Below are 25,069 nucleotides of genomic sequence, written 5' to 3' on the forward strand. Positions count from 1 at the left end.
CCTCTGGGTCTATCTCTTCTTCTGTCGTTGCTGGGTATCATCAATCTGGGTTCCAATTTCCATTCGGATCAATTCAAATCTTCGTCTTCTTGTACTTCATTTCATTTTATCTGGATAGCGAATAGCTCGTGCTGAACGTTAATTGTGTTCGCCGCACTAAGGAAAGTCAATGTGTAAATAAAAAAAAATAGTTCATATTGAAGGAGCTAATTTATATTGGATTTGAGTTATTTCATTCAAATCGGTAGGTTTGTTAAATTGTCGAGAATATGGGGTTGGCCGAAAATATGAAAGATAGTTTTCATATCGAACTTTCCATGAGCGAGAATGGCGGCACGTTGTCAATTGATTTTGGCACCACCATTTTCGTTTTCCGCCATTTCCGCTCATGGAAAACTATCTTAATGCGTTTCTGAAGCAGACTATTCATGGTAATTAGTTGCCATGCGGTAGTCTATCTCTGGAATTTCGGAAATAATCCAAGGTAAAATTTTTTGGTTTTACACTACAGCGAAAATTATTCACAAAAAATATAAAACAGATAACGAAAAATCTATCAAACTATTTCTTTCGTTTACCCCCACCTACCTTAGCCCCTTTTTTAATCGATTTGCCAAACGATTTTTGCTTACTGGCGCCACCTTTCGAAAATGTCTTCTCCGCCTTTCCGGAACGACCTTGCTTCTTACTAACAAAGCGCTTCTTGCCGCTTTGCATTCGATTTTTACCGCTAAAACGTGACTGCTCCCAAGCCATTTGCTTCACGGATGCATTGTCCTTATTGAAAACCTCTCCAAGCGTGCCGTGTGATTTATCTTTCGAAGTGACATTTTGCTCCAACATTTCCGAGAAATCGTCAGCCGCAGCGAATAATGAGTTAAAATCATTTGACTTCAATTTCTTCTGGAACTCTCTGTCGTTAATTCCAGAAGTCTTCTTCCGCTTTCGAGGCCTTTCAGATATGTCCTCGTCGTCGTCGTCGTCAATGTCCGAATCTTTCTCATCACTGCCGTCATCTTCATCCAAAGATATACTACCGCCATCGCTAAACTCATCAGCTTCACCATCATCATCAACAGCAGAGTCGTCTTCATCTAAATCATCATCATCTTGGTCTTGCGTATCATCCCAGTCGCCAAAGTCATCGTCATCATCAACATCCTCATCCTCGCACGATGCTGCCTTTTTACGTTTATTTTTCTCGCTCTGTTTAGCCAGATCCTGTTCAAACTCACGGATAAAGTCCACCTCTTTATCCAAATCAGCCGCTCCATCGTCTCCGCCGGGCACACCCAAACGATCCAGATAAGACTCAAATTCGTCGTCATCCAAAGATTCTGCGTCCGAATCGACATTCTCATCATCAACGATTCCTGCTTCAGCCTTTTTCGCTTTAGCATACTCTTTTGCGGCTGCAATTTTTTCACGTTTCTGTTCCAAAAAGCTAAACAAAAGAAAATACATTTACTCAGTCTAATATACCAGTCTTATTTTATAAGGAAATTATTCCTACCGAAAAATGTACCGCTCATCCTCAGTGCAGTGTTGGCTGGTAAGCGAATGAACGGGCAAACCGCGGGAACCGCTCGGTACGTAATCACCCTTTCGCTGAGCAACTCCCAGCGGTCTTTTTCGAGGTATTTGGGTTCCATCTTCAGCCAGTTCCGTCTTTGGTTTTTTAGGATTTTTAAACGCGAATCGATCCAAAAAGTGACCTAACGAAAAATCCCTCAACGGGTCACCATAGTATGTAAGTGCAGTTCCTAGAAAAAAAAAAGCTCATTAGATTAATCGGTTTTGAATTTTAAACCTCAAAGAAGTTAGAACTTACCATCGATTATGCTTTGAGCAAAGTTTTGAACCGTTGGATGAAAATATTGTAGATAACGAGATAATTCGAATTTAAGCGTATATTTAGCTCCAGCGTATTCCGACGCTCGATGAAACGGATCGTACTCCTTCACTTCACGATTTGATTCCGTCTTGATTTGAGTTTTATCTTCACTTTCGGGCTCGAGCTCGTCAGAGGGCTCGCATCCGTCCTGGTTAAGATGTTTACGTTTTCGAAGCACTTTATTGATAATTATCAAAACACCACAGACTCGAGATGGTGGAAAATAAAATGCGATTTGCAGTAACCGTTTGATGAAGGCTTGTCCTCTGTCTGGTAATGGATCGTTCTGTATCGCACGATGAAGGATGTAGAAAAAAATGTTTGATATCCGAGGTCCTATAGTGGCCAATTGAGGATCCAACAGTTTTCGATAGAGCGCATTGTAGAATCGATTCTGTTCTGGTCCTCTCTTTTCAGTGATTTCAAGCAACAGGGAGAGGGCCTGGCAAGCGATAGATATATCCGCTAAATGGATCAACCGATAAACCGTATCAAGTACTTCTGGTTTTACGAAATCCGCTATATCGACGTCACGCTTAATATTTCCAATCGCTTTTCGCAAGCATGCAAGAATCGCTTGCATGGTTCTTGAGTTAACCTCACCCTTTTCAGTTAAAATTTTGAAAAAGGAAAAACATATGTTGATCATTTTTTCACAGGATTCAAAATCGCCATATCTGCTTATGGCTGCTAGAAAGCTTAGTCCGTAGTGTTGAGCGCTTGGCGATATGTTGTTTCGAAACAGTAGTTTTTCAGTTTCAGTAACAATAATTGGACACATAGCTGAATGCTTTTTAACCACTTCAGACAAATGATACATGGCTTTTACTGCGACCTTTTTTCCTGGATCTCCAAGTTTGTTAACCAACATTGACAGCAGGTATGCTTCCTTTTCCGGAATCATCATAAACAGTTTAGAAGAAAACTGAACAACTTTCATTTTACTGTTATCCTGGCCCGTTTGAATCAAAGCCGACATATTATTTAGAAAAGTGAAGTAGATGTCTCTCAAAGCATCCTCGAAATGCCAATAAGCAAAAATTTGGTCCCGTAAAGCTTTCTCCAAATCTAGCTTTCTAATATTCTTCCAGTCAGCTCCGCGCAGCGGAATAGAAATCAGCTTTCTGAACGATGGCATCAAAGAATTTAGCATCAGCTCCGTCAATATTTCAACAACATCGAGGTGGCCTTTATTGGACAATTTTACCATAGCAATCACTGTTTCCAGCGCTTGTACGTTACACAGCGGATTCGTTTGTACCAACAACGCGCCAGCATTTGCCCGATCACGCGAAGTACCTTTTTCCAGCGCCGTTCGCAACCATTTCGCATCGGACGGATCATTCTTTGAAAGATTACGGCATTCACTGTCGAACGCGCTTTGACAAAGCTTCCGCAATTCGACTATTCCAGCATCTTTTAGCTCAACCAGCTCACCGATTGTGTTGTAACCATCAAAATAATCATACCAGCGCTTTTCAATTTTATCACTGCTTTCCTGTACGCTATCTGCCGGTCGGCGATGACCTTTTTTCTTTGTTTTATCTGTCTTACCGATATGTGACTCCACCTCTTTGGATTCCGGTAATTCTACCGGAACTTCACATTGTTCTCCGTCTTCGTTAAAAACAATTTTCTTCTTCTGTTTCTCTTTTTGATTTCCGTGCTGTTTCTTAAGTGTGAGCTGCTTACCCACCTTATCTTTTTGATTATTAGTCTTCTGTTTATTAATAGCCATTTTCTGTAAATAAATTGGCAATATTTAGACAACTTAGCCTTATTAAAACGTTTTTTAAATTGAAATATGTTACCACATGTGCGCGGCACCGAGAATGAAAAACAAACTTTAATATGGATTTTTCGTCGTGAACAGTTTTGTTTACGAGCAGTGTTGTTAGATTGTTTTTTTTTCATTATCTTGTGTTAGTGTCTGATGTGCCTGATGTGCGTCTGATATTTATATTATATTCGATCGAGAATTTTAAATATATTGTCAATTGCAAGGAAAATTGTACCATCCAAAGTGCGATATCGCTCATAAAAGTGCTATTTTGCATTAAATCGTTTCGGTATCTTCGGCGCACTTTTTCGTTATCTTCCAAGCAATAAGTGCGCCGAAGATATCGAAACGATCTAATGCAAAATAGCACTTTTATGAGCGATATCGCACTTTGGATGGTACAATTTTCCTTGCAATTGACAATACCTAGCAATCAATTTTTTTATACGACAGCGATGAGTCAGCTCAAATTTGTATTTAAACCGAAAAATCGAAATGCAAGCTACATTGTATTTCAATAAAAAAAACTTTGAAAACTCTAAATGCTCTAAATAATTGGCAGCTCTGTTTTAAGTTTGACGGGAATGGAGCGTTACAAGCACGGGTAACACAGGTAACACTTTAGGTAATTGAGATTGCTGACAGCTGCCGTACGCACACTTTGCCGCGTATACGTACACGTGATTTGTTGCTGCTGCTGTTGGTTTTTCCATGTCGTTTTTCAAACTGGGGGAAAACAAACCACCAACACAACCGCAAATTAGCAAGCTCTATACTACAGACCTGAGAGAGATTCGCGAAGAGGAAAAATTCTAACGTCAAATGCAGCCAGTACGATCTGTCAAATGCAGCCAGTCGTTATCGTTGTCCCAAAATGGAAAAGTATTGTTAATTCTCATAAGTTTTCTGCCGGTGTTTTTGTGAAAAACACATTCGAAATTGAATTAGTCTTGTTTGTCTCAATTGTAAATTAACATTTTTGCAAAAACTGAAATGCCCGTGTGACAATTAACACCAAAATATGTTATTATAAAATGCACACTTCACACGTCCAATGAGATGTTCACGCACAAGTTTCATTTATTTGCCCGAAAATGAAAGCAAACGTAATAGGAAGAAGAAGAACAGCCAAAGCATAAGAAAAAGAAGACCGTCTCTGCGACTCTCTCTCAGCTACAGACCTTTCCATTCTTGTATGTGTTGGTGCTTGAAAATGAGGCAAACAAGCATCAGCCCAAAGTAAATTGATATATACCAGGTATATGACAATGCGAGCTGTCATATACACTTTGCACTAACACATCTACACTAGTTCTGAGATTTCGAGCATTTTATAAGGAAAATTAGTTAATTTTTTAAAAAAATCGTTGGATACGCAAGATTTGTCTATTTTTTTTCTCACAGTTTTTATGTTTATGCTTAGAACATTATTTCTACTATGTATTTTCATGAATACAATGAAGTGCAACATTCCAAATTGCAAGCGGAGATTTTTTCGTCAAAACGGTATCAAGATGTCTCAAAGAAATGTCGTTATATCGCTTTCCTACAAGTAGTAAAAAAAAAAGATTTTTTTTAAAATGCTAGAACATGATTGTTCAATAAGCAGCATGAGCAACATTGTTATCCGCCCGCGATATTTTTCGTCTGATTTCTGGTAAGCTTTTAAAGTGTTAATTATCTTCTAAGACCGTTTTGTAGCAATCTAAGATTACTTTTTATGGTTTTCTACGTAGTGTTGAGACGGGTAAATTTATGATAAAAAGGTATCATCTTGGAACAGTGACTTCAACTTAAGGATTTTCAAGCAGTAGCACAAGCATCTATTCGAATAAAACTATTTTTTAAAAGAAGACATCAAAGGCATATTTAAGAGCATCATCCAAGCAAAATGTTGGATGGAACGTGTTTTAATTTAAGCAACCGTATACCGTATTGATCGTGAAGTATTAGAAACATTAATTCATTTTTCAATTGCACATCGAAATAGTTAGTCACCCATGTTCTCAAATTTTTTACGCCTAATAAAGAAGGCTACAAGTGCAAATGACTTTAAAATATATTGCTTATTTTTTAATTTTCATGCAAGTTCCACCATATTTCAGAACTATTTCTTCTTCTTTCTACACACACTAATGCAACCCTCGATGGTCACATACCTGGTATATATCAATTTACTTTGGCATCAGCCCTTTGCCAAAATGAGGCAAATATCATGTATATACATGCGTTTTTCGTGTTCGCTGTGTGGGTGGTTGAGCTGTCAGAAAGCTCTATGATATCCCTGTGGTAGAAATCAGGGGGCTGATATGACGTCACATTTTCGTTGCTCACATGTAAAAGGCGGCAAACGCAAAGCGATTTCAAAAAACGAATTTAACTAACCATTTTCACAGTTTCATGTATTTCGCATCAATCCAGCTTTCCACGAGCGATAATGGCGGTTATTGAGCACAAGTGAGCACAATCTTTTGACATTCATTGGAGGAGCGTCGAGTTCGCCCTGACGGAATTACTATGGAAACATCCATGGTTGTTTGTTGTTCGAGTGTAAAAATATAAACATTGTTTCATTTTGCAGATCAGCTGAAGTGGAACATATTTGAACGGATTCAAACTTTTGTAGTGGTTTGTGGCCATAATTTCCTGAAAGCACCGGCTCAGGATACTTTCTACAATCGTGCGAATTAAACATTCGAATGCACTCAGAGGCAAACGTGAACATTGAACTTCATATTAGTCGAGCCGTTGCCAAGTTTGCTCTCGAACAGTGTCTCGTTTTAATAAGAAACTTTCCGCTGCATATTTGGCCATTCTCCCTGAAATATCCGAAAACTACGAAGAAACAAATTAATAAAACTTGTTGTCCGTTCAATTATGTTCCTCTTTAGCTGATCTGCAAAATTGAACAATGTTTACATTTTTATATTCGAACCTTGATTCGAACAACAAACAATCATGGATGTTTCCATAGTAACTCCGTCAGGGCGAACTCGACGCTCCTCCAATGAATGTCAAAAGATTGTGCCCACTTGTGCTCAATAACCGCCATTATCGCTCGTGGAAAGCTGGATAGGCGAATTCGAGCAAAACTAATAGCAACCGTTCGCTACCTGGTTGTGATTATTGGAACTACAAAAAAAGTGCAATTCCCAAAATGCTTGCTGGCACCTATATGTAGCTCAACTTTCAAAGTAATATTTTACTGAATTAACAACAGTGGGAATGATGAAAATGGATAATAAAGGTTAGAAAATGCATTTCCTTTCATTTGATATATATTGTTTCTGATTCGGGAGATTATTAGAGCTTCGTAAGTGTATTTACGTTTACGAACTGATAGGTTATATGTTTGGTTCTTTGCGCAGATGATGCTAATCACGAAAATAAATCCGTTAACATTTAAAAACACATTGGAATACATTGAAGACTAAAAATAATTGGTGATTCCCTATGCAGGATATGTAAATTTTACAGCTGATCCTATGTACTTTTGTTTCATCCGGAACAAAATCAAACATTAACATTTTTCTGCCATGTAGTTAATTAATTCGAATACTATCACTTACCTTAGCGTAGATAAACAAATTTCTTCCAATATTTCACTATCTAACATCCTGGCAATTGAAAAGGTTCATCAGAAACTCATTGGCGGAACTAGCGCTCATTTCTAGGGGGGGCTATAGCCCCCGGAATTTTTTTCAACCGTTTTATTTCGTCGGCATATTAAAATTTAATGCACATTAATGCCTGGAATCTTATAACAGTTATGCAAATAAACTTTACTCTGAAGTTTTTCGTACCTTTAGTTATCTAACTATTGGTTTTTCAAAAATTAAAAAACTTAGTCAACTTTTCTAGGGGGGGCTAAATCTTTTCTAGGGAGGGCTTAGCCCCCCCTAGCCCCCCCCTAGTTCCGCCAATGCAGAAACTGTATTTTATTTCAGCTTTTTTCAAAAATGTATGGAGTTTGACAGCGATTTTACTTTTCATCACTTTTTTATGCAGCGCCTCCAAGCGGGCGATAGCTTGTCAAAAACGCCTATTGCCTGCCTGGCATTGGCTATGTGATGCTAAAACCTTGACTAAAATCAAACTAAAACTAACAAAATTTAACAATTTACACATCTGACTTGGTTGTCAGCTTGAGCCCATCTATGAAGCTGTCAGCTTGGGCCCGCTCTATGTTGGCTACGTTTTTTTTGTACAGGTTGGTATTGGAAGTGTCATTCCCGTGGTAGAAATTGATCAAGGATAATCAGGATAATAAAGGCCTAACGCCTAAGAAGCCGTCAAATATTACATAACCAGCAGGGGGTGGGGTTTTTCAGTAGAATCAATATATAGAATGCCAGTGTCGCTGTTTTTTCTACAGGACTCATTGTGGTAAACATGATGCTAACAATCTGTATCAAGTCTGTGAATCGGGAACTTCATTTTCAAAGTTGCTCATTGTTATTTATCTGTTCTTTATCTGTGTGCTAGTTGGTGCTGTCAACAGCGCGCTCACCGCTGTGTTTTTATGCCAGTGATATGTTTTTAAACGTTCCTTTTCTTTTCGTCTGGATGAATTGAATCCCACTACTGCGCCCTTTTGCACCGATTTTTTCAGAAATTTGAAGCAAACGAAGTTTCTAATCACATTACTTGGCAGCCAAATTTTAAACTGGTTGTCAAAGTTTGACAATGAGATTCCCCTTTTGATGAATTTCACACACACATATGTATATAGAATGTAAATACATTATCTGAACATGTGTGATGTTTACCACGCGCACTGCAGCGACACTGGCATTCTATATATATTGATTATACTGGTTTTTCTTAATTTGTCTAACAGATTGTTATATCTAGATAGAATTAACAAAAGGGCAAATGTAAACAAAACGGCTGAGAGTTATTTTTTGCTGGACCAGCATATACTGAGAAACCTGTTCGTATAGTTTCTAAGTATCCCACACATAGATTTTTGCAATGTGCCCAGTCAAGGAACTTTATATGCCAAACAGTTATAATTTATGGGTACACGAAACTTTTGCACATACTGTCCATATGCGTATATTTATTCGAACTAAGTTGAAATGGTAAATGGTGCTCCTTATAACTGTCTTCAGTTTTGCCAAGAGCTCTATTTATTCGTCACTCTTATCAATAGATTAACGTTCTTGTGCTTATTTCGAAGCTAACCATGTATTAAAAAGTATTTTATACTTTAAATTGTGCATTGCTTAACAGAACACAACTCAATTGCGTATTTACGACAATTTTTTTCGAAAATTTCCGGAGTTGTTTATACGTCTGGATGTAAACAACACGACATTTCAAACCCTCACTGACATTAGTTTGACTGCCGGATTATCGAGTCTAAATTCGTTAATCCGGCCATGAATTTGTCGGATTAGCGGGATGGTACTGTACTTGGGTATTAAGCTTGTTTATCAGCTTTTGAGAGAGAGCTGGTTTGAAGAACTTAAAGTATAGTTTAAACATCGCTTGTTCACACCACCATTTAAGTGCTTACTTTATACAGCTTTGATAGCCTTCAAGCTGCCAGTAAACAGCAATTGCTCTTGCAATTCAGCTACTGTTGTTACTTGGGAGCCTGCATGATGCGTTAAGGCCCAAACAGAATACAGCGTTAACGCATCCGTCAGCGTTAATTTGACAGTAAACCCACGGGAAAACTGTCAGAATAACGCTGACGGACGCGTTGACGCGATAAATAAATAACCCCTTAATCCGCGTTACCAATGTTCATTCGTGTTATCGGATTCCGTAGGGTAACATGAAAACAAGTGACAGTTTCGCTTTCGAAGCATTCCAAATATTGCATCATTAAATGAAATTTTTTGCTCTTTCCTTCCCATTTGTCATTGGACGCAATGTTTATATATTTAATTTCTTATGGTACGTGAATAATTATTACAATTATTGTAAAGTTTGTACGTTTTTCGTTAATTTGTCATTGTTGAAATCGTGTCGGTATGCCTCCGAAACGTAAAGCTCCTACGACAGATGAAGATGACGATGAGTATCGGAAAAAACGTGACCGGAACAATCAGGTATAATATTGTAAACAAAAAAAATACAGTACAAGAAAGTGGAATTTTGAATATTAAAAAGATATTAAATATTGTATCATTCGCTCTAGGCAGTAAAACGAAGTCGGGTGAAATCCAAACAACGTACTGAGGAAACCCAACAGACGGTCAATGAACTGCGGGTGAAAAACAAAGTCTTAGAGGATAAAATAAAAAACCAGACAAAGGACCTGAAATTCCTAAAAGAATTGTTTCTTGCACAAGCCCAAGCCAAATCGGATAAACTGGGTGGAGTCAATCTTGCAGAGTTACTGAAGAGCTCCGACGATGAAGCTGACGAAGCAGATAGCAAAGGCAGCAACAAGAAAAAGTCTAGCGGAAGTGGCAGGTCTGTTGGTGGCAGCCGTAAGGCTGGAAATTCCAGCAAAAGTTGATGTAATTACGTTAAATGTGAGCCTTGCTCGTTAAAGTAAATTTAAAATATGTATGTAGATTTTGTGTCCCTAGTATTAATGTCTAATTTAAATTAAAACTTGGTTAAAATCTTGTTTCGAAAATCCCTTTAAATCAATAAGCAACGTTGGCCTCCAATAACCTACTTACGCAAACAATATGGTCAGAGGTCATCCGCGCGCAATTTTCTTATCTTCACAAGCTCATCACATTTGTTCATTTGTATATTCATATCTCTTGTATACGAATACTGGGAACCGGTTGATCAAATCCACTAACAGTAAGGTGGGCGAATCTTCAATAATCATGCATACGATTTTAATACTAGTTTCATATTTAACGAGATATAGAATAAGTCTTCGCATGCATACGAAGTGAAGGCATTACTGACAGACAACTTGCGGTCGTCTCGCCACTTATCATTACAATCTGGCTGGTGTTTGCAGTTACGGTGAACGAAGTGTTTCTTGTTTAACTGAATCGGAAGATTTTGCAATAATGGGATTTATAGAAGAAATAATTCACAGTGTGGATAAGTCACTTATTGTAAACTGCTGGAAATATATATTTCCAATACTAGTGGTATGTTATCTTATCATTTTCCTTTACGATAAACATCTCTATGGCGGAGGAAAATCGAAAAAAGTTCCTGTTGTCGAATCGAAGCAAAAATTGGATGGTATCGAATATGTTGGAGGTACGGAAAAAATGGTTCATCTATCGTTAGTTCATTATATTGTATGCTTAAAACAAGCATAGGGATCAATTTAAGTAGCTTTGGCATGAGCATGTCTATTGCCTATCAGTTTGCATGGGCAACCGAACAAGGGGCATAGCCTTGTGCGCAAAAGTTTTTGAATGGTATTACATAGATGTTAGAAGTGTAAACTTTCAGATTTCAGTTTAAACTATTCTCGACCTTGGTAAGAATCAAACTTAATCCTCAACACAATATAGTATTTTTTGTGATTGTGATATTAACACGTTATCTATGAGTTATGAATTATTTACGTTGGGCTGTTATAATATATAACACATGTAGTTTATTTAAAAAAATGTGCTGTAGCTAAATATTCAACATAAACATTGCCACTAATCCAAAGAAATGTCAGTGTTAATGTGATGACTGGGATCGTACAAAGTATGCACTTATGTCAATTTTTATTAATCACTGCGTGGTTACTTAAGCAAGGTCTAATCTTGCTAATCTTATCTAATCTGAGCTAACCAAATTCGATGGATTCGAAAATAACCAAAATTTAAGAAATCTGTCATTTTAATATGTTTTATTTGTAGGTGTAAGCTTTCTATATGTGTATATACAAGCTGAACATTAAAAAAATCGAAAGACTAATGTATTGTTACTATTATGAATAGTTTTTATTAAATAACGTTATTTCAATTTGTACTTTCTGTTGCCAGAAATCGAGTCGTACGAGTTTGATCCAACTCCAGTATTGGAAGAGAAGGAACATATTCCTTTCAAGGGGGCTACGGTCACGCTCGACTCCAATCCTCGGAAAGCGGCGGACCAATTTTATGAAATTGTTAACGATAGACGAAGTGTTCGTTCTTTCAGTACGCGTCCGATCGATATTACCGTCGTTGAGAAATGCCTCCATGCAGCCGGTACCAGTCCCAGTGGGGCACACACAGAGCCATGGACCTTTTGTTTAGTCACCAAGCAAACCCTGAAGGAAGAGATACGAGAAATCATCGAGGCAGAAGAATTCGTGAACTACCAGCAGCGAATGTCCAAACAATGGACCACAGATTTGAAACCCCTTCGAACGAACCATGTGAAAAAATACCTCAGTGATGCACCCTGTTTAATTCTAATTTTTAAGCAAACCTATGGCTTCAAGGCAGATGGGAGCAAGAAACAACATTACTATAATGAAATTTCAACCTCGATCGCCGTTGGAATTTTACTTTGTGCATTGCAGGCCGCTGGCTTGAATTCGCTCGTGACCACGCCCTTAAATTGCGGTCCTGCGTTGAGGAATCTGCTTGGACGACCGGTAAACGAGAAATTATTGGTATTACTTCCCGTCGGGTATGCAGCGGAAGATTGCACTGTACCTGATCTAAAGCGCAAATCCCTAGATCAGATTTCGATTAAATACAAGTAAATGTTAGTGATGGATACTATGAATAAAATCTGATTTAACTAATCTATTGGTGAAATATGTTATGCCATCACACCATACTTAGAAGTTGGCAATCTTAAGTCGGTCCATACTACTTCTACTGACAAATATTTAACGATTAATAAAAGATTGAATATATACGCTATTCAGGAAATTTCATTCTATTCCTTAACTTAGTTTAGCTTTCATTCAAAAGTATGAGGGTCTGTGCCTAGGAACACGAACGCTGGCCTGACGTAAAATTACAAAAGTAGATATTCTATTAGATAATGCTGGAGATTTATCAAATGTTCAACAGTTTGTTACGAAAATTTAAAATGTTTGTTAAGTGAGGTCAAGATTAAATTTTTCCAAATACCTCTGCCTAGTGTATCATTGTTATTAATTTCTTAAGTTTCAGGACATCAAGTTCGTCTAGGTTTAATATTCAAATGGTCAATTGATTGAACGGAAGGGATAGTTATAAACTTCAACAAAATTGTTTACTTACAGCACAGTTTTACACCTTTACAAGATTGTTTACTTTTAGGACATCAACTTGGTTTATATGTGTGATTGGTGTATTTTTAAGTTTTTTGTATGAATATTATCACTACGACCAGTATTTTGATGTATTGTAATATCATCCAGGTGTTGTATTCCGCATTTCATTCTTTTTTCAGTATCGCTATAAAGTAAGCAAACTGCTTTCTATCCGTGCTTAAGTGTCGGTGTTTTCACCCCTTTTTACCTTTTAGGGTTCTTACTATACTACTTTTCAACCAATCTCGCTCTCTACACTCAAAATATTCTGCACATAACTAATAGTAAATTTCCATATGAAATTCCCTATAGTTATCATGAGCCGCATATAAACACAATCCTCCCAGAAATACACATAAAAATTATACGCATATGAATAGTATGTGCAATTATACACATAAAAAATATACGCATATGAATAGTATGTGCAAAAGTTTCGTGTATCCATAAATTATAACTGTTTGGCATATAAAGTTCATTAACTGGGCACATTGCAAAAATCTATGTGTGGGACCCATAGAAACTATACGAAAAGTTTTCTCAGTGTAGAGCCAGGAAGTGTGGAGACTTGTTAGTTGTTATACACTTTGCCCTTGGCAAGAGGCTTTATCCGCACCTCGAGCAAGTACCATTCTTATAAGTATAACTAACCGCGGCTAAGTAGAGGTTTCATGATCGATAAAGCAAAGTTCAGCTCGCTTGGCACACCTTTGGCAATATAGCTCATATGCAACTTACTTCTCTTCAGCATCCAAAATAGACCAGTTTAGTAGAAAAACTGCCGAGCCAATTTCCTCTTCTGTACAATAAGGTTTTGCACGGGCGAGCATAACCTCGCTTTTTTGACGTCTATCAGTGGTTTGTTTACATCGACTTAGAATGCGGGTTAAAATGATTAAAGTGAATATTGTTAAGGGCGTCTGCGGCAGGTCAGAAAAGCACAAAAACTATCATTCTGAGTAGTTTAGAGGGTGACACTGCTGGACAATACACTTTTAAAACGTTTAACTTTAGTTTATGCATATTGTGTTTGTGTTTGTGACCTAACAAATAGTAAACAAACCACGAGTGAATGTCAAATGTATGAATTGCGTTCATTCGTGACGTTACCTTGCAAAACCTTATGAGGACGTTCAGAATTCGCGGTTATTTTTGAAATGTTTTCAAAACGCGAAACCAAGTTCAACCTTAGTGGAAAAACGGAAAAAAAACAAACGTTTTGACAGCCGTTCGATTAGAACCAGGCCGAACCTGGGTTAGACCTAAGCAAAAACAAAAACGTTATAAGATTCAAGTCAACTTCAATTCCAGCAAACTGGCAACGTTGTATGCTGTGAAGTGCCAGCATTTTATAGCAAACAACATACTGTCATAGTTTTGCTCGCCATCTTGATTTATGCTATCACCATTCACAAGCGCGAGTGCAAGGGAAAACGGGAAAGACAGAAAACATTGTACGCTTGCAGCCAGTAACGGGGTAGCGAACGTGTCGAAGCGAAATAAACTGCTACCCGCAGTGCAGAAGCATATACTGTAGGTAAAAGCCGTACAAGCAGTATACGAAACGAAAAAGGTTAAACTTTTTCCCACTCCGTTGTATTTTATTGACTACGGTTACGGTTAGAAGTGAGTTCGAAGTTTTGTGACTTTTCCATATTTTACGGCCCAAGGAAGATATATTTCGGTACAGATATTCAAAATCTGTGATTCGTGAAGTGCGTTTACCAATGACTAGATAGTGTACGAGTAAGCAGTATTGTTTTCGCAGGAAATGCCTTCTTTCCGTGGAAAATAAAAACGGCAATGCAATCGCCATTTTTGGACGTGTTCACGCAATCTTGTTTGGGAAAACTTCAGTGAAAATAGCAGCGTTGGTGTGCTTTTGGTTAGAAAAAACCATTTCTAGGTAAATTTGGGCGACCAAGTGTACGATTAGGTAAGTTTCGCATGATTGTACTGCGTGAATTAGTGATTATTTCTTAGAACCGAATCCAGGGTTTCCCAGATCGATTCCGTTTTGCCCGTCGCATATGTGAGGTTATGCGATGTTTACAAATGTTATCTGCTCATCTGACAGAAAGGAGAGCTGGATGTTCTTTATAACAATGTCAGTTTTTCTTACGCAGTTGAATACAGTTTGCAAAGTATTGTAGCAAATTGGATAGTTTAGATACGCCATCAAATTTGTTATCTGGTCATATAATTAGTTGAATTTCTAGCTAGCACGAATCCGGACGAATCCTATTTCGGGAACTGTTGAAAAATCTAAGAAGGTTAGTTAACACTGACATTTACTTTACGCGGTTTTATATGCCTTCAGCAAGAAAACAAAAAAAAAATTTGTAATAAACACGTGGAATATCTGAACTAAACTGGAAAAATCTAAAGTAATGAAACCCTGAACGATACCTACTAACATCATTAATAACTAGGTAACAGGATGCCTGATGAAGTCTTTTTTAATTTAAATTTTTTACGTCAAGGCAAACTAATCATTATCAAACGTTCAAATCTCAATTAGGCATCACTGGTAAAATCTTAGAATTAAAAGGATCGTAGCAATAACCCCCCAGTTGTACTCTAATAGCAATCTGTTTTTTTGTATGTGTGCATAGGGGTTTCTATATGTATGCAAGTAGAATTACCGCAGAATCGAATTATCTAGCAACTTTAACGCTATTACTGTTCGTGAAGGACCAAAAGGGATTCGGTGGACCTATACGCAAAATCGCTTACAAGATTCCACAGGAATGTACGACACTCCTTCCAGCATCCCGCATTCCTACATTCGGTTACTCGCTAAATAACTTTGCCTTACAAACTTAACTTGCTTGATCATTCGTGTGATAGAAGGGCGCATTAAAATCCTCCGACCCTATATGGTTTGGGTAGGTTACCACATCGCTCATCCCGTCTTCGATTCATTCGATACCCTGATGCTCTCCCATTCACTATAGATATACAATAGAAATATGTGTGATTAATAATAAGAATGAGTTATTAAATTTATGACATGAATATATAATACCTATTAGGATGGCTATATATGGATATTAAACGAATTTAGAATCAAATTTTAAGCATTTTATACCTTCCGGATTCACTTATCTCACCACTGTATCGGTGCCCCCTAGCTTAGCTATTCATTTTCGAGAATTATCGGGTAAGGCCGCGTGGAAACGCTAGGTAGGGATTTGGGATGGCCATGCTTGACGCTTCTTCTCAATTGCCTTCCCCATTTCATACCCCTAAATGCAAACTGTTTTTTATTCTTAAATTTAATTTCTACTGGACGTCATATTAAGCAACATTTTATGGATGTAGTGTTCATGTCGTTTGATACTTGTGATATTAGTGGTTACGAATAGTGCGAATAAAGGGCCAAATAGAATTATGCTTCTATACATCTGCCAGTGTCAATTTAATAGTTAACCCTTGCGAAACCTGTCTAAATAACTCGTCCGGGTGTTAAACGTCCTTGAGAACTTGACCCTTCTTTATCGACAGACTTTGCAACCGGTTATTAGAGTTCATGACAATGGGTTAGTGCAACGATCTTTTACTGACTCTATAGCAGCACCTGCACCTTCCAGACGAGATTCGAACATATACGACGACTGGTTTGTTAGGCCAGCATCGTATCCCGGAGCTAACTGGGCGGACTCCTGTTCGAAACACTTTCTATATAATATCGCTGAAAATATCTTTGCTCATAAAGGTCAAGTGGTACTCGGGCGCCGGCTACTTGGGGATGAATTCACAGTATCAGACCAATCTGGCTGCCATAGTCCAAGTATGTAGCGCTCTCTGGAAATAGGTTAAACACACCAAGTTCCAAAATAATAATACATATAAATAATATGCAGATAACACTTGGTCGTGCGGCACAACATTTTGCTTAAACCTGCTTAGTTGTCAGATTAAAAACTGAAAACGATGAGATACTGCATTTCTCAGCCCAGCTGCAGCTACTCAATTGCAAATATTCCCAGGTATGGGTACATGAAGGGGCTATATAGAGACCTAAGATAGCCAGAGCTATGTTGGGTACTTATCCCAATCACCTTTCTCATTTTATATCCGGTCGCATGACGGGTTTAGTCCAAGTTATAAAACTGGACACATTCATCTGGATGTAACTAATGTAATGTGATCCTAGTCCTAACTAGATGATTTAAATTCTAATTCAAAATCTAGTGGGATCAAAGCTGCCATATAACGGGTTTTGGTTTGAGCCAGAAGACTTCCACTTCCCCAAAAGTATTCAAAATTTACGTGGTTATTATGTTCCGCATTACATATTTCTAGTATGATTCGTGGTGTCGCATTATCGGGCAATCTAAAATTAATTTCACTTCCATATTCACTAGAAATTATTCTAGTTATATTTCCAAAACCGGCTAACCGATTTAGTCAAATTATATAGCGACGTACATTAATAATACCTTTGATATGACGGCGTCTTGCAGATCGGTTGAGGAGCAAACCCAATAACAAAATTTGATTACGGTCTTCCCCCAAAGGATATCAGTTTTTGTCGCACAGGTAAACGATCGCCCCTTTTTTGCCAGTTTCAAAAACTTATTATTTGTAAGGTAACTGTTTAAAACTTTGCGATACTGGCCCTGAGAGGGATTATTCGAGTCAATAAGATCGAAGCACTAGCCACGCCTTCACTAACTGTGTATTACACGAAAGCTGTCGAACAAAAAATAACAACGTCTGATTCAGTAAAATTTGCTAGATTTCTTACAAAACTATCATTTTTCTTAGGATGCCGTGGCTATCGCTAGTTTCCGTATAATTAATATTCATTATTCAATAACCGTTGTTTGCAGAAGAGTCTTTGGAAAGCCCGCAATTTCATATTGTTATTAAAAAAATCGCAACCGCGTTGTTATGATCATGAACTGTACAGTGAGTATTCGTCAGTAGCGGAAAGTTCCCCAATACCAGACATCTAAGGATTTTCACATATATAATATCAACACTTAGTATAACTTCAATTTTTATTCACTGCAAGAGTAATTTAGAAGACTATTTTCCAATAAAAATTACCAATGAACCATTTAAGAATCCATATGAGAAATTGATAAACATCATTACCTAAAAATTGTGTCTGCTAGTACCGGAGACTTAATAGAAAAATAAACCAATTCAAGGCTTCTTCTTCTTCAGCAGCATAGAGCCGGGGTGGCTCGTGCTGTTTCAAGCACTCGTCTCCATTCAACTCGGTCTTGGACCACTCGTCGCCAATTTCCTAGTCGTCTCAGAAGTCGCAAATCGCTTTCGACCTGGTCGAGCCATCGTGCGCGTTGGGCCCCCTGTTCCTGGTGCCGGTGGGGTTGTTGAAGAGGACTATTTTCGTCGCACTGTCGTCCGGCATCCTTACGACGTGTCCGGCCCACCGTAGCCTGCTAACTTTCGCTAGATGTACGATGGGAGTCTCTCCAAGCAGTGCCTGTAGCTCGTGATTCATACGCCTCCGCCACTCTCCGCTTTCAGTTTGTACTCCGCCAAATATCGTCCGCAGCACTTTCCGCTCAAACACGGCAAGGGCGCGTATGTCCTCCGTAAGTAGCGTCACGGCTTCAAGTCCATAAAGAACTACCGGTCTAATAATGGTTTTGTACATTGTTAGCTTCGTGCGGCGGCGTATGCTTCCTGATCGTAGCGTTTAACGAAGGGCAAAGTAGGCCCGATTTCCCGCTTGGATGCGCCGCTGGATCTCCTTACTAGTGTTGTTGTCCGCGGTCACCAGCGATCCCAAATACACGAACTCCTCTACCACTTCTAGTTCGTCGCCGTCAACGGTTACCGTCCGTGGGAGGCACGCATTTGTTTCCTTTGAGCCTCTTCCTTTCATGTATTTGGTCTTCGACGCATTTATTTTTAGCCCAATTCTCCTATACTCCACTTTCAGTCTAGCGTAGATTGCCTCCGCCGTCGCAAAGTTCCTGGCAATAATATCGAAGTCATCTGCAAAGCCTAGAAGTTGGCTACTCTTGGTAAAAATCGTGCCTCTCGTTTCGATGCCCGCTCGTCGGATCACCCCCTCAAGAGCGATGTTGAACAGCATGCAGGATAGACCGTCACCTTGTCTCAACCCTCGTCGCGTCTCGAAGGGACTCGAGAGTGTCCCAGAGATGCGTACGAAACACATCACTCGATCCAATGTAGCTCTGATCAGTCGCGTCAGTTTGTCCGGAAAACCGTATTCGTGCATTATCTGCCATAGCTTGTCTCGATCGACTGTATCGTATGCTGCTTTGAAATCAAGAAAGATGTGATGCGTGGCCACGTTGTACTCCCGACATTTCTGCAAGATCTGTCGGATAGTAAAAATTTGGTCCGTAGTTGCGCGAGCCCCCATGAAACCCGCCTGATAATTCCCTACGAAACCTTGTGCTATCGGTGACAGCCGGCGTAACAGGATCTGGGAGAGTACCTTGTAGGCGGCGTTTACCAGCGTTATACCACGATAGTTGCAGCAGTCTAGCCGATCACCCTTTTTGTAGATGGGACAAACCACTCCTTCCATCCATTCCTCCGGTAGCTTTTTCTCCTCCCAAATTCTAGAAATAACCCAGTGTAGAGCCTTTGCTAGCGTTTCTCCGCCATGTTTATAAAGCTCTGCCGGTTGGCGGTCCTTCCCAGCGGCTTTATTGGTCTTCAGCAGCCTGATTTCTCGTTTGACTTCTTGGAGATCAGGTGCTAGGACATCACTATCTTCCATGGGCGCTCCTAGGTTAATTTCCGTTCCGCCTCCTTCTGCGACTTCGCCATTGAGGTGTTCATCGAAGAACTGCTTCCACCTGTCGCCAACCTCGCGCTCGTTTGTAATTAGATTCCCTCCCTCGTCCCTACACATGTCAGGTTTCGGTGTGTAGCCCTTTCGAGTTTGGTTCACCTTATAAAACTTGCGCGTGTCATTAGCTCGGAATAGTTGCTCTAATTCTTCACGATCTCTGTCCTCCTTTTGGCGCTTTTTTCTCCTCAGGATCGTGGTCAACTGGTTCCTAGCTCGTCGGTACTTGGCCAGGTTCTCTCTAGTGGCAATACTTAGATAATTTCTCCAAGCATTCTTTTTCTCCTCCACCGGTTGTTGGCATTCCCCATCAAACCAATCATTTTGTGTACTCCGAGGCTCAATATCTAGTGCCGCGGTAGCGGCCTCTCCAATGGCCGAGCGTATTCTGCCCCAACCGTCTTGGACGTTTGAAGCACCTAACTCCTCGGAAGAAGGTAGTGCCTCATTCAGTACTCGCGCGTAGTTCTCGGCAGCTTGTGGGTTATCTAGCTGCCTGATGTTCAGTCGAGGAGGGCGGCTTTGACGTGTCCGGTATACGGTGGACAGCTTTGAGCGCACATGTACTGCTACTAGGTAATGATCAGAATCAATATCGCACCCCGACGGGAGCGTACGTTCGTGATGTTAGAGAAGAACCGGCCCTCTATGAGTTGTGAGTGTGAGCTCATTGTACGTTGGTCAGGTGATCTCCAGGTGGCTTTGTGGATATCCTTGCGCGGGAAAAAGGTGCTTCGGATCACCAGGCCTCGGGAAGCTGCGAAGTTTATACATCGTTGGCCGTTATCGTTTGTGTCGGTGTGCAGGCTATGGGGTCCTACCACCGGTCTATACATTTCTTCCCTACCGACCTGGGCGTTCATATCCCCGATGACGATCTTGATGTCCCGTGACGAGCAGCTGTCGTACGTTGCCTCCAGCCTCGCGTAGAACGCTTCTTTCTCATCGTCGGGTCTACCTTCGTGCGGGCAGTGCACGTTAATGATGCTATAATTGAAGAAACGGCCCTTTATCCTCAATACACACATTCTCTCGTTGATCGCCTTCCAATCAATCACGCGATCCTGCATTCCGCCCAGCACTACAAAGCCCGTCCCCAGTTCGTTGGTAGCGCAACCGCTCTGGTAAAACTGGGCCTTTCCGCCACGGATCTTCCATACCTTCTCTCCTTTGCGACAGATTTCCTGCAGAGCTACGATGCCGAGTTTGCGGGGTTCCAGCTGTTCAATCAGCATCCGCTCGCAACCTGCGAAATTTAGCGATCTGCAGTTCCAAGTTCCAGGTCCCGAGTCTCCATTCGTCGTCCTTATTCTGTCGCCTAGGTCGATGCCGAATATTCCGCTCCGTATATGCTTGAATGTTGTTAGTTTGTGTTGTTTAGGTGTGTAGCCGTACTGGGGCAACACTACCGAGTCTCGTGATGGGGCTGCCATCTTATAGTGCCGAGACTCACTATACCTCCTTCCCGGTTAGTATACGACCTTAGTTTCCACCGGGGTTGGTTACCCGATCTCCGCTAAGGTTGCTCGTATTCCGGCTGGTACCACGAGGAGGTCGGGATCGGAGTGGCTGGATAAGAGGCTAACGACCACTATGGGGTCTATATTCCGCATTATCCAGCCGTTTACCAACCTTTACCAATTCAAGGCTTATATTTCTAAAATAAAAAAATGTTAAAATGTTTAAAATTCTTTTTCGTTTGCATAGTTGTTAACTAAAGATGTTTGAAAAATTGCCTTGAATAAAAATCAACAATTTTTTATGCATTTCATCGAACCTCTTCTGTTTTCGTTGAAGAGTTGATCATCAACTGCTTTCCTTGTTTTTCCATCTTTAACATAACGGCTAGTGAGTACTGAGTAATGTTTACCAACCCACGCGAAAAGAAGCATGCAAAGTGCAAACATTGTAAAATCATTTTACTTGAAAAGCAAATCCGCGAACATAGTAAAATCGGGAACCCTTTTGTCACTTAGATCATGTATGCCAAAAATGATTCATATTTTATTGTAACTTTGGAAGTGAACCGTTTCGTGTTGCCAAGAAATATACATGCCAAAATCTAAGTCCTACTGTACATTACATTGCACAAAAATTAATGATTTTCTTAGTACTTGTCGCTTTTATGAATTGCGATTCAAAGAGTTTCGCTTTGTCTATCATTTCTTCATAAAAAAATCTTACGTTTCTTTTCCCGATATGAAAAAACGCTTAAACCGCGGAAAATAATTATGGCATTTTATTTCAAAGTGCTGTTTTACTCCTCGTTGACGAAGAGTAAACCAAAGACTATTTTTAATTGTCATCATGTTTGCGATATTAACCAATCATTAACATGGGAGGAACGCGACATAATCAAGTTGGCTTTTGCAAAGAACACAGTTTCTCTCGATCAATTTCCTGCTCTTGAATTTTAATGATAGATAATCGAACCTTATTTAAGGCTCATCGACGAAATATGCAAATCGTGTGTCGATTGGTTAGAGTATTGCACACTTCTCTAGAAACTGTTTTTAGGAGAATGCGTTCATGGTAGCATAATTACATCAACTAAGTTTGAAAATAACGCATTTAAATGTAGTGACAATAGGGGAATCATTATGTTCAGAAACTTAGATCAGATTTCTCATTCAAACTGTTAAGTTTCTCAAACTAACTTCCCGATTAGGTAGTAGCTTATGTCAGCTTTCAATTCTCACTCGAGAAAAATCCGAGTTTTATGGCATGTTTTTAAAGTGCTTCCGTTGAGTAAAATTTATTTCGAAATGAAAAACTGAACTGACAATGTCATTGGTAGTGCAACATCGAATGTATACGGTGGTCCGCTAGTTGGTCTTAGTACTGCCAGTACTACCTATAGGCCTTCGGCGGTGATCGCCTCGTCGGCATGAATGTGAGCGGCACAGTTGGTGTGCCAAATCGATGGCATTCAGCACTGTCAGTGTATTGGATCAAAACAAGACAGCAGCGTTGCGAACAAGTTGGTGCGAACCGCATACCTATAGCAGACGGCTAAGCGATTGTTTCATTTACTCTTCTCGATAGTATGTACGCGGCAGATATGATATGTTTGCGGAGTAGGTAAGCTCGCTATGTCCGTTTAGGGGTGGGAATTCGGTTCAACGGAGTATGGTGTACGTGTTGGCAGTGTTGCCAAATTAAACAGATGCAGAACAAACGAGAAATCTTTCATTTTTCAGAATTCTTACTCTTCTTCTGTAACGATTGTTTATTGAGTTGTAGGAATTCTGAGTAACTGAAAAATTCTTAACGTCCTTATAATGAAAGTAATATAACAGCAAGATTAATATTTGGGGTATGTAATTTACATAAAATATTAGTTTGTTGACTGGGTTGCTGATTGCCTACTATGTATATCTGTAGTTAAAAACGACGAACTGACATGATTTCCTGAAACCACTTCCAAACATTACACTGTTGAAAGCGCAGATTGCTTTGTTTGCTTTGTTGTGATCGAAAACAGTATTTAAACAATTTTAAGTCTTCGATTTTTCCACAGAACTCTAAAAGAAATGTTCCGAATTTCTCAGACATCGTTAATTTCAAAAATTCATAACTCTTGTAGTATTGCAGATTTTTTTTAAATGAACTCAACAGTTCAGTTATCTGGAAAAAGTTTGTTTTCTAATTCTCCACGGTAGTTTAAAATTGCAAACAAAGGCCGCTCTTAGAAATTTTCTATGTGAGGAGGGTTTAGTTTCTAGCTAGATATTTTTGAAGAACGTTGCTCACTCACAGCCAAGATCACCGTTTATTCATTCGAATTTTTCGAATAACATAGTTTCACGGTGGCCATTGCCTGTAAAAACTTGAAATAATCAGGCAATTTTAAATAACTTGGAGCTGAAATTACAAGGCAGTTTTTAATAGAATCGGGAAACTTGTGAAACGAAATTTTGAAATTTATAACATATATTTAACCGCATGAGTACAAGGTGTCAAATTCGTATGGGAATGAAACATTCGTTGGAAAGACCATAATCGTAATGATTATCTACACTTCGAAATCGATTGATTCCCATTTAAAAACGACGTTTGACAGCCATAGCTACTGGGGATAGCCGATATAGACAGAAGTAATTAAAGAAAATCACTTAAAAAATCATATTTTTAAAATACACAAAAACAATAACATCAATGAATGGGAGGGTCCATCAGGGTACTTGTTTGAAGCAGTGTGCTTAGGAAGAGTGAAGTGGTCAACTTCCTAAGGTTAACCTTGGCCCGGCTAACAACACATTGTGTATAATGAGCGGGCCCTTCTCCCCAGCTATTAGGGTCATTCTGCATTGGGAGGTCTTACTTAACGATTGACTCAGGTGATCTAGTTTCTGGAAGGAGATTCTTAATTATCCTTGGTACGTGCAAGTGATGTTGCTTGCCGACCGATTCCCTTTTGACCATTCATACAAGAGCTGTTAATCGTGATCAATCGTTATGTTTTTACAATTCCCCTTGTCAAGATAGGCCCATTGTTATGAACGGTTGTTCTCCCAAGATAGGTGGTAGTTCCCATCCATCCATACATACATACATACAATTTTCGGTAACCACCGTTTTGATTCAAACTTCGAACACTTCTGAATAAAATGCTCGTTAATCTTGCCAATAAGATAAAATCTTACGCTTATCGCGTAAAGAACATTTCAACAAACACGACAGTGTATAATAAGTGTTAGATTTTTTCTATTACTGCGAAGTGTTCGAGGCTTGAATCTGTTCAAAGTTTTATATCCTGTTTTGGACTTTGTTTTGACTTTTTGGTTAGCCGCAACGTGCTGGAATCTCGCTTCAGAATATTAGCTAGTAGTTTTTATTAGTTATTAGGATCAAGAAATCTGTTGACTTTTTTAACAAATAAATAAAGTTGGAATCAAAACCGTACCTAGGTAAAACATTTCTCACTTCCTTGTAGATTCGGGAATTTCACTAAAACGTGGAAAAATAATTCAACTATGAATGACCTCACCAATTTTTTAATTTTTATAACAGGGAAATAAAATCTGACTAATTTTGTGTACAATGTAATGTTAATGGAATTACACACACCTGGAAAAACCAGAGAATTATATGTTGGGCGCAGCTCTGGTTTGGAAATACTTTTTGAAACGAAAGAAAAGAGGACGTTAATTCAAATATTGGATGTAAAAAGAAATCACGAAAAATGAATGAACCTAAAGAGATCTAGAATCTAATACATATATGATTTTAGCAATTCGAAAAACTATGTTCTAAAGGTTCATGAAAAAATTACAAGATATTTTTATCTCTTGTCAATTCGTAGTAAAGTCCGGACTCGATTATCATTGTGAGAAAAAAAACTATTTTGTTTTTCAATGATTTATTTTAAACCTAAATAAATGTAATAGTTTTCACGCTACATGATAATCAGTGAACAAA

At 39.1% G+C, this 25,069-nt stretch overlaps 4 protein-coding genes across 4 annotated transcripts in view; 3 read left to right on the top strand and 1 right to left on the bottom strand.

The window, feature by feature from the left end:
- Positions 1-365: 365 nt before the first annotated feature.
- On the bottom strand, positions 366-3,723 carry LOC128734426 (CCAAT/enhancer-binding protein zeta). Its single transcript, XM_053828625.1, has 4 exons — positions 3,706-3,723; positions 1,832-3,635; positions 1,514-1,763; positions 366-1,444 (listed from the first exon to the last, which is right to left on the bottom strand). Exons 2-4 carry the CDS (start codon positions 3,630-3,632, stop codon positions 562-564), a joined length of 2,934 nt encoding a protein of 977 aa, XP_053684600.1. The 5' UTR covers positions 3,633-3,635; positions 3,706-3,723; the 3' UTR covers positions 366-561.
- A 5,840-nt stretch (positions 3,724-9,563) lies between these two features.
- On the top strand, positions 9,564-10,223 carry LOC128737731 (CCAAT/enhancer-binding protein homolog 2). Its single transcript, XM_053832429.1, has 2 exons — positions 9,564-9,736; positions 9,826-10,223. Exons 1-2 carry the CDS (start codon positions 9,659-9,661, stop codon positions 10,147-10,149), a joined length of 402 nt encoding a protein of 133 aa, XP_053688404.1. The 5' UTR covers positions 9,564-9,658; the 3' UTR covers positions 10,150-10,223.
- Positions 10,224-10,583: 360 nt separating this feature from the next.
- Positions 10,584-12,618, top strand: LOC128737441 (iodotyrosine deiodinase). The gene is made up of 2 exons (XM_053832076.1): positions 10,584-10,865; positions 11,591-12,618. Exons 1-2 carry the CDS (start codon positions 10,667-10,669, stop codon positions 12,298-12,300), a joined length of 909 nt encoding a protein of 302 aa, XP_053688051.1. The 5' UTR covers positions 10,584-10,666; the 3' UTR covers positions 12,301-12,618.
- A 1,689-nt stretch (positions 12,619-14,307) lies between these two features.
- The window catches only part of LOC128734126 (ribosomal protein S6 kinase alpha-5), a 44,495-nt gene continuing 33,733 nt past the window's right edge, over positions 14,308-25,069 (top strand). The window contains exon 1 of the mRNA XM_053828150.1: positions 14,308-14,776. The gene's annotated coding sequence lies outside the window, so the exon portion shown is untranslated. The remainder of the gene's footprint in view (positions 14,777-25,069) is intronic.

The sequence above is a fragment of the Sabethes cyaneus genome, chromosome 2 (genome assembly GCF_943734655.1).
Source record: "Sabethes cyaneus chromosome 2, idSabCyanKW18_F2, whole genome shotgun sequence".
NCBI classification, from domain to species: Eukaryota; Metazoa; Arthropoda; class Insecta; order Diptera; family Culicidae; genus Sabethes; species Sabethes cyaneus.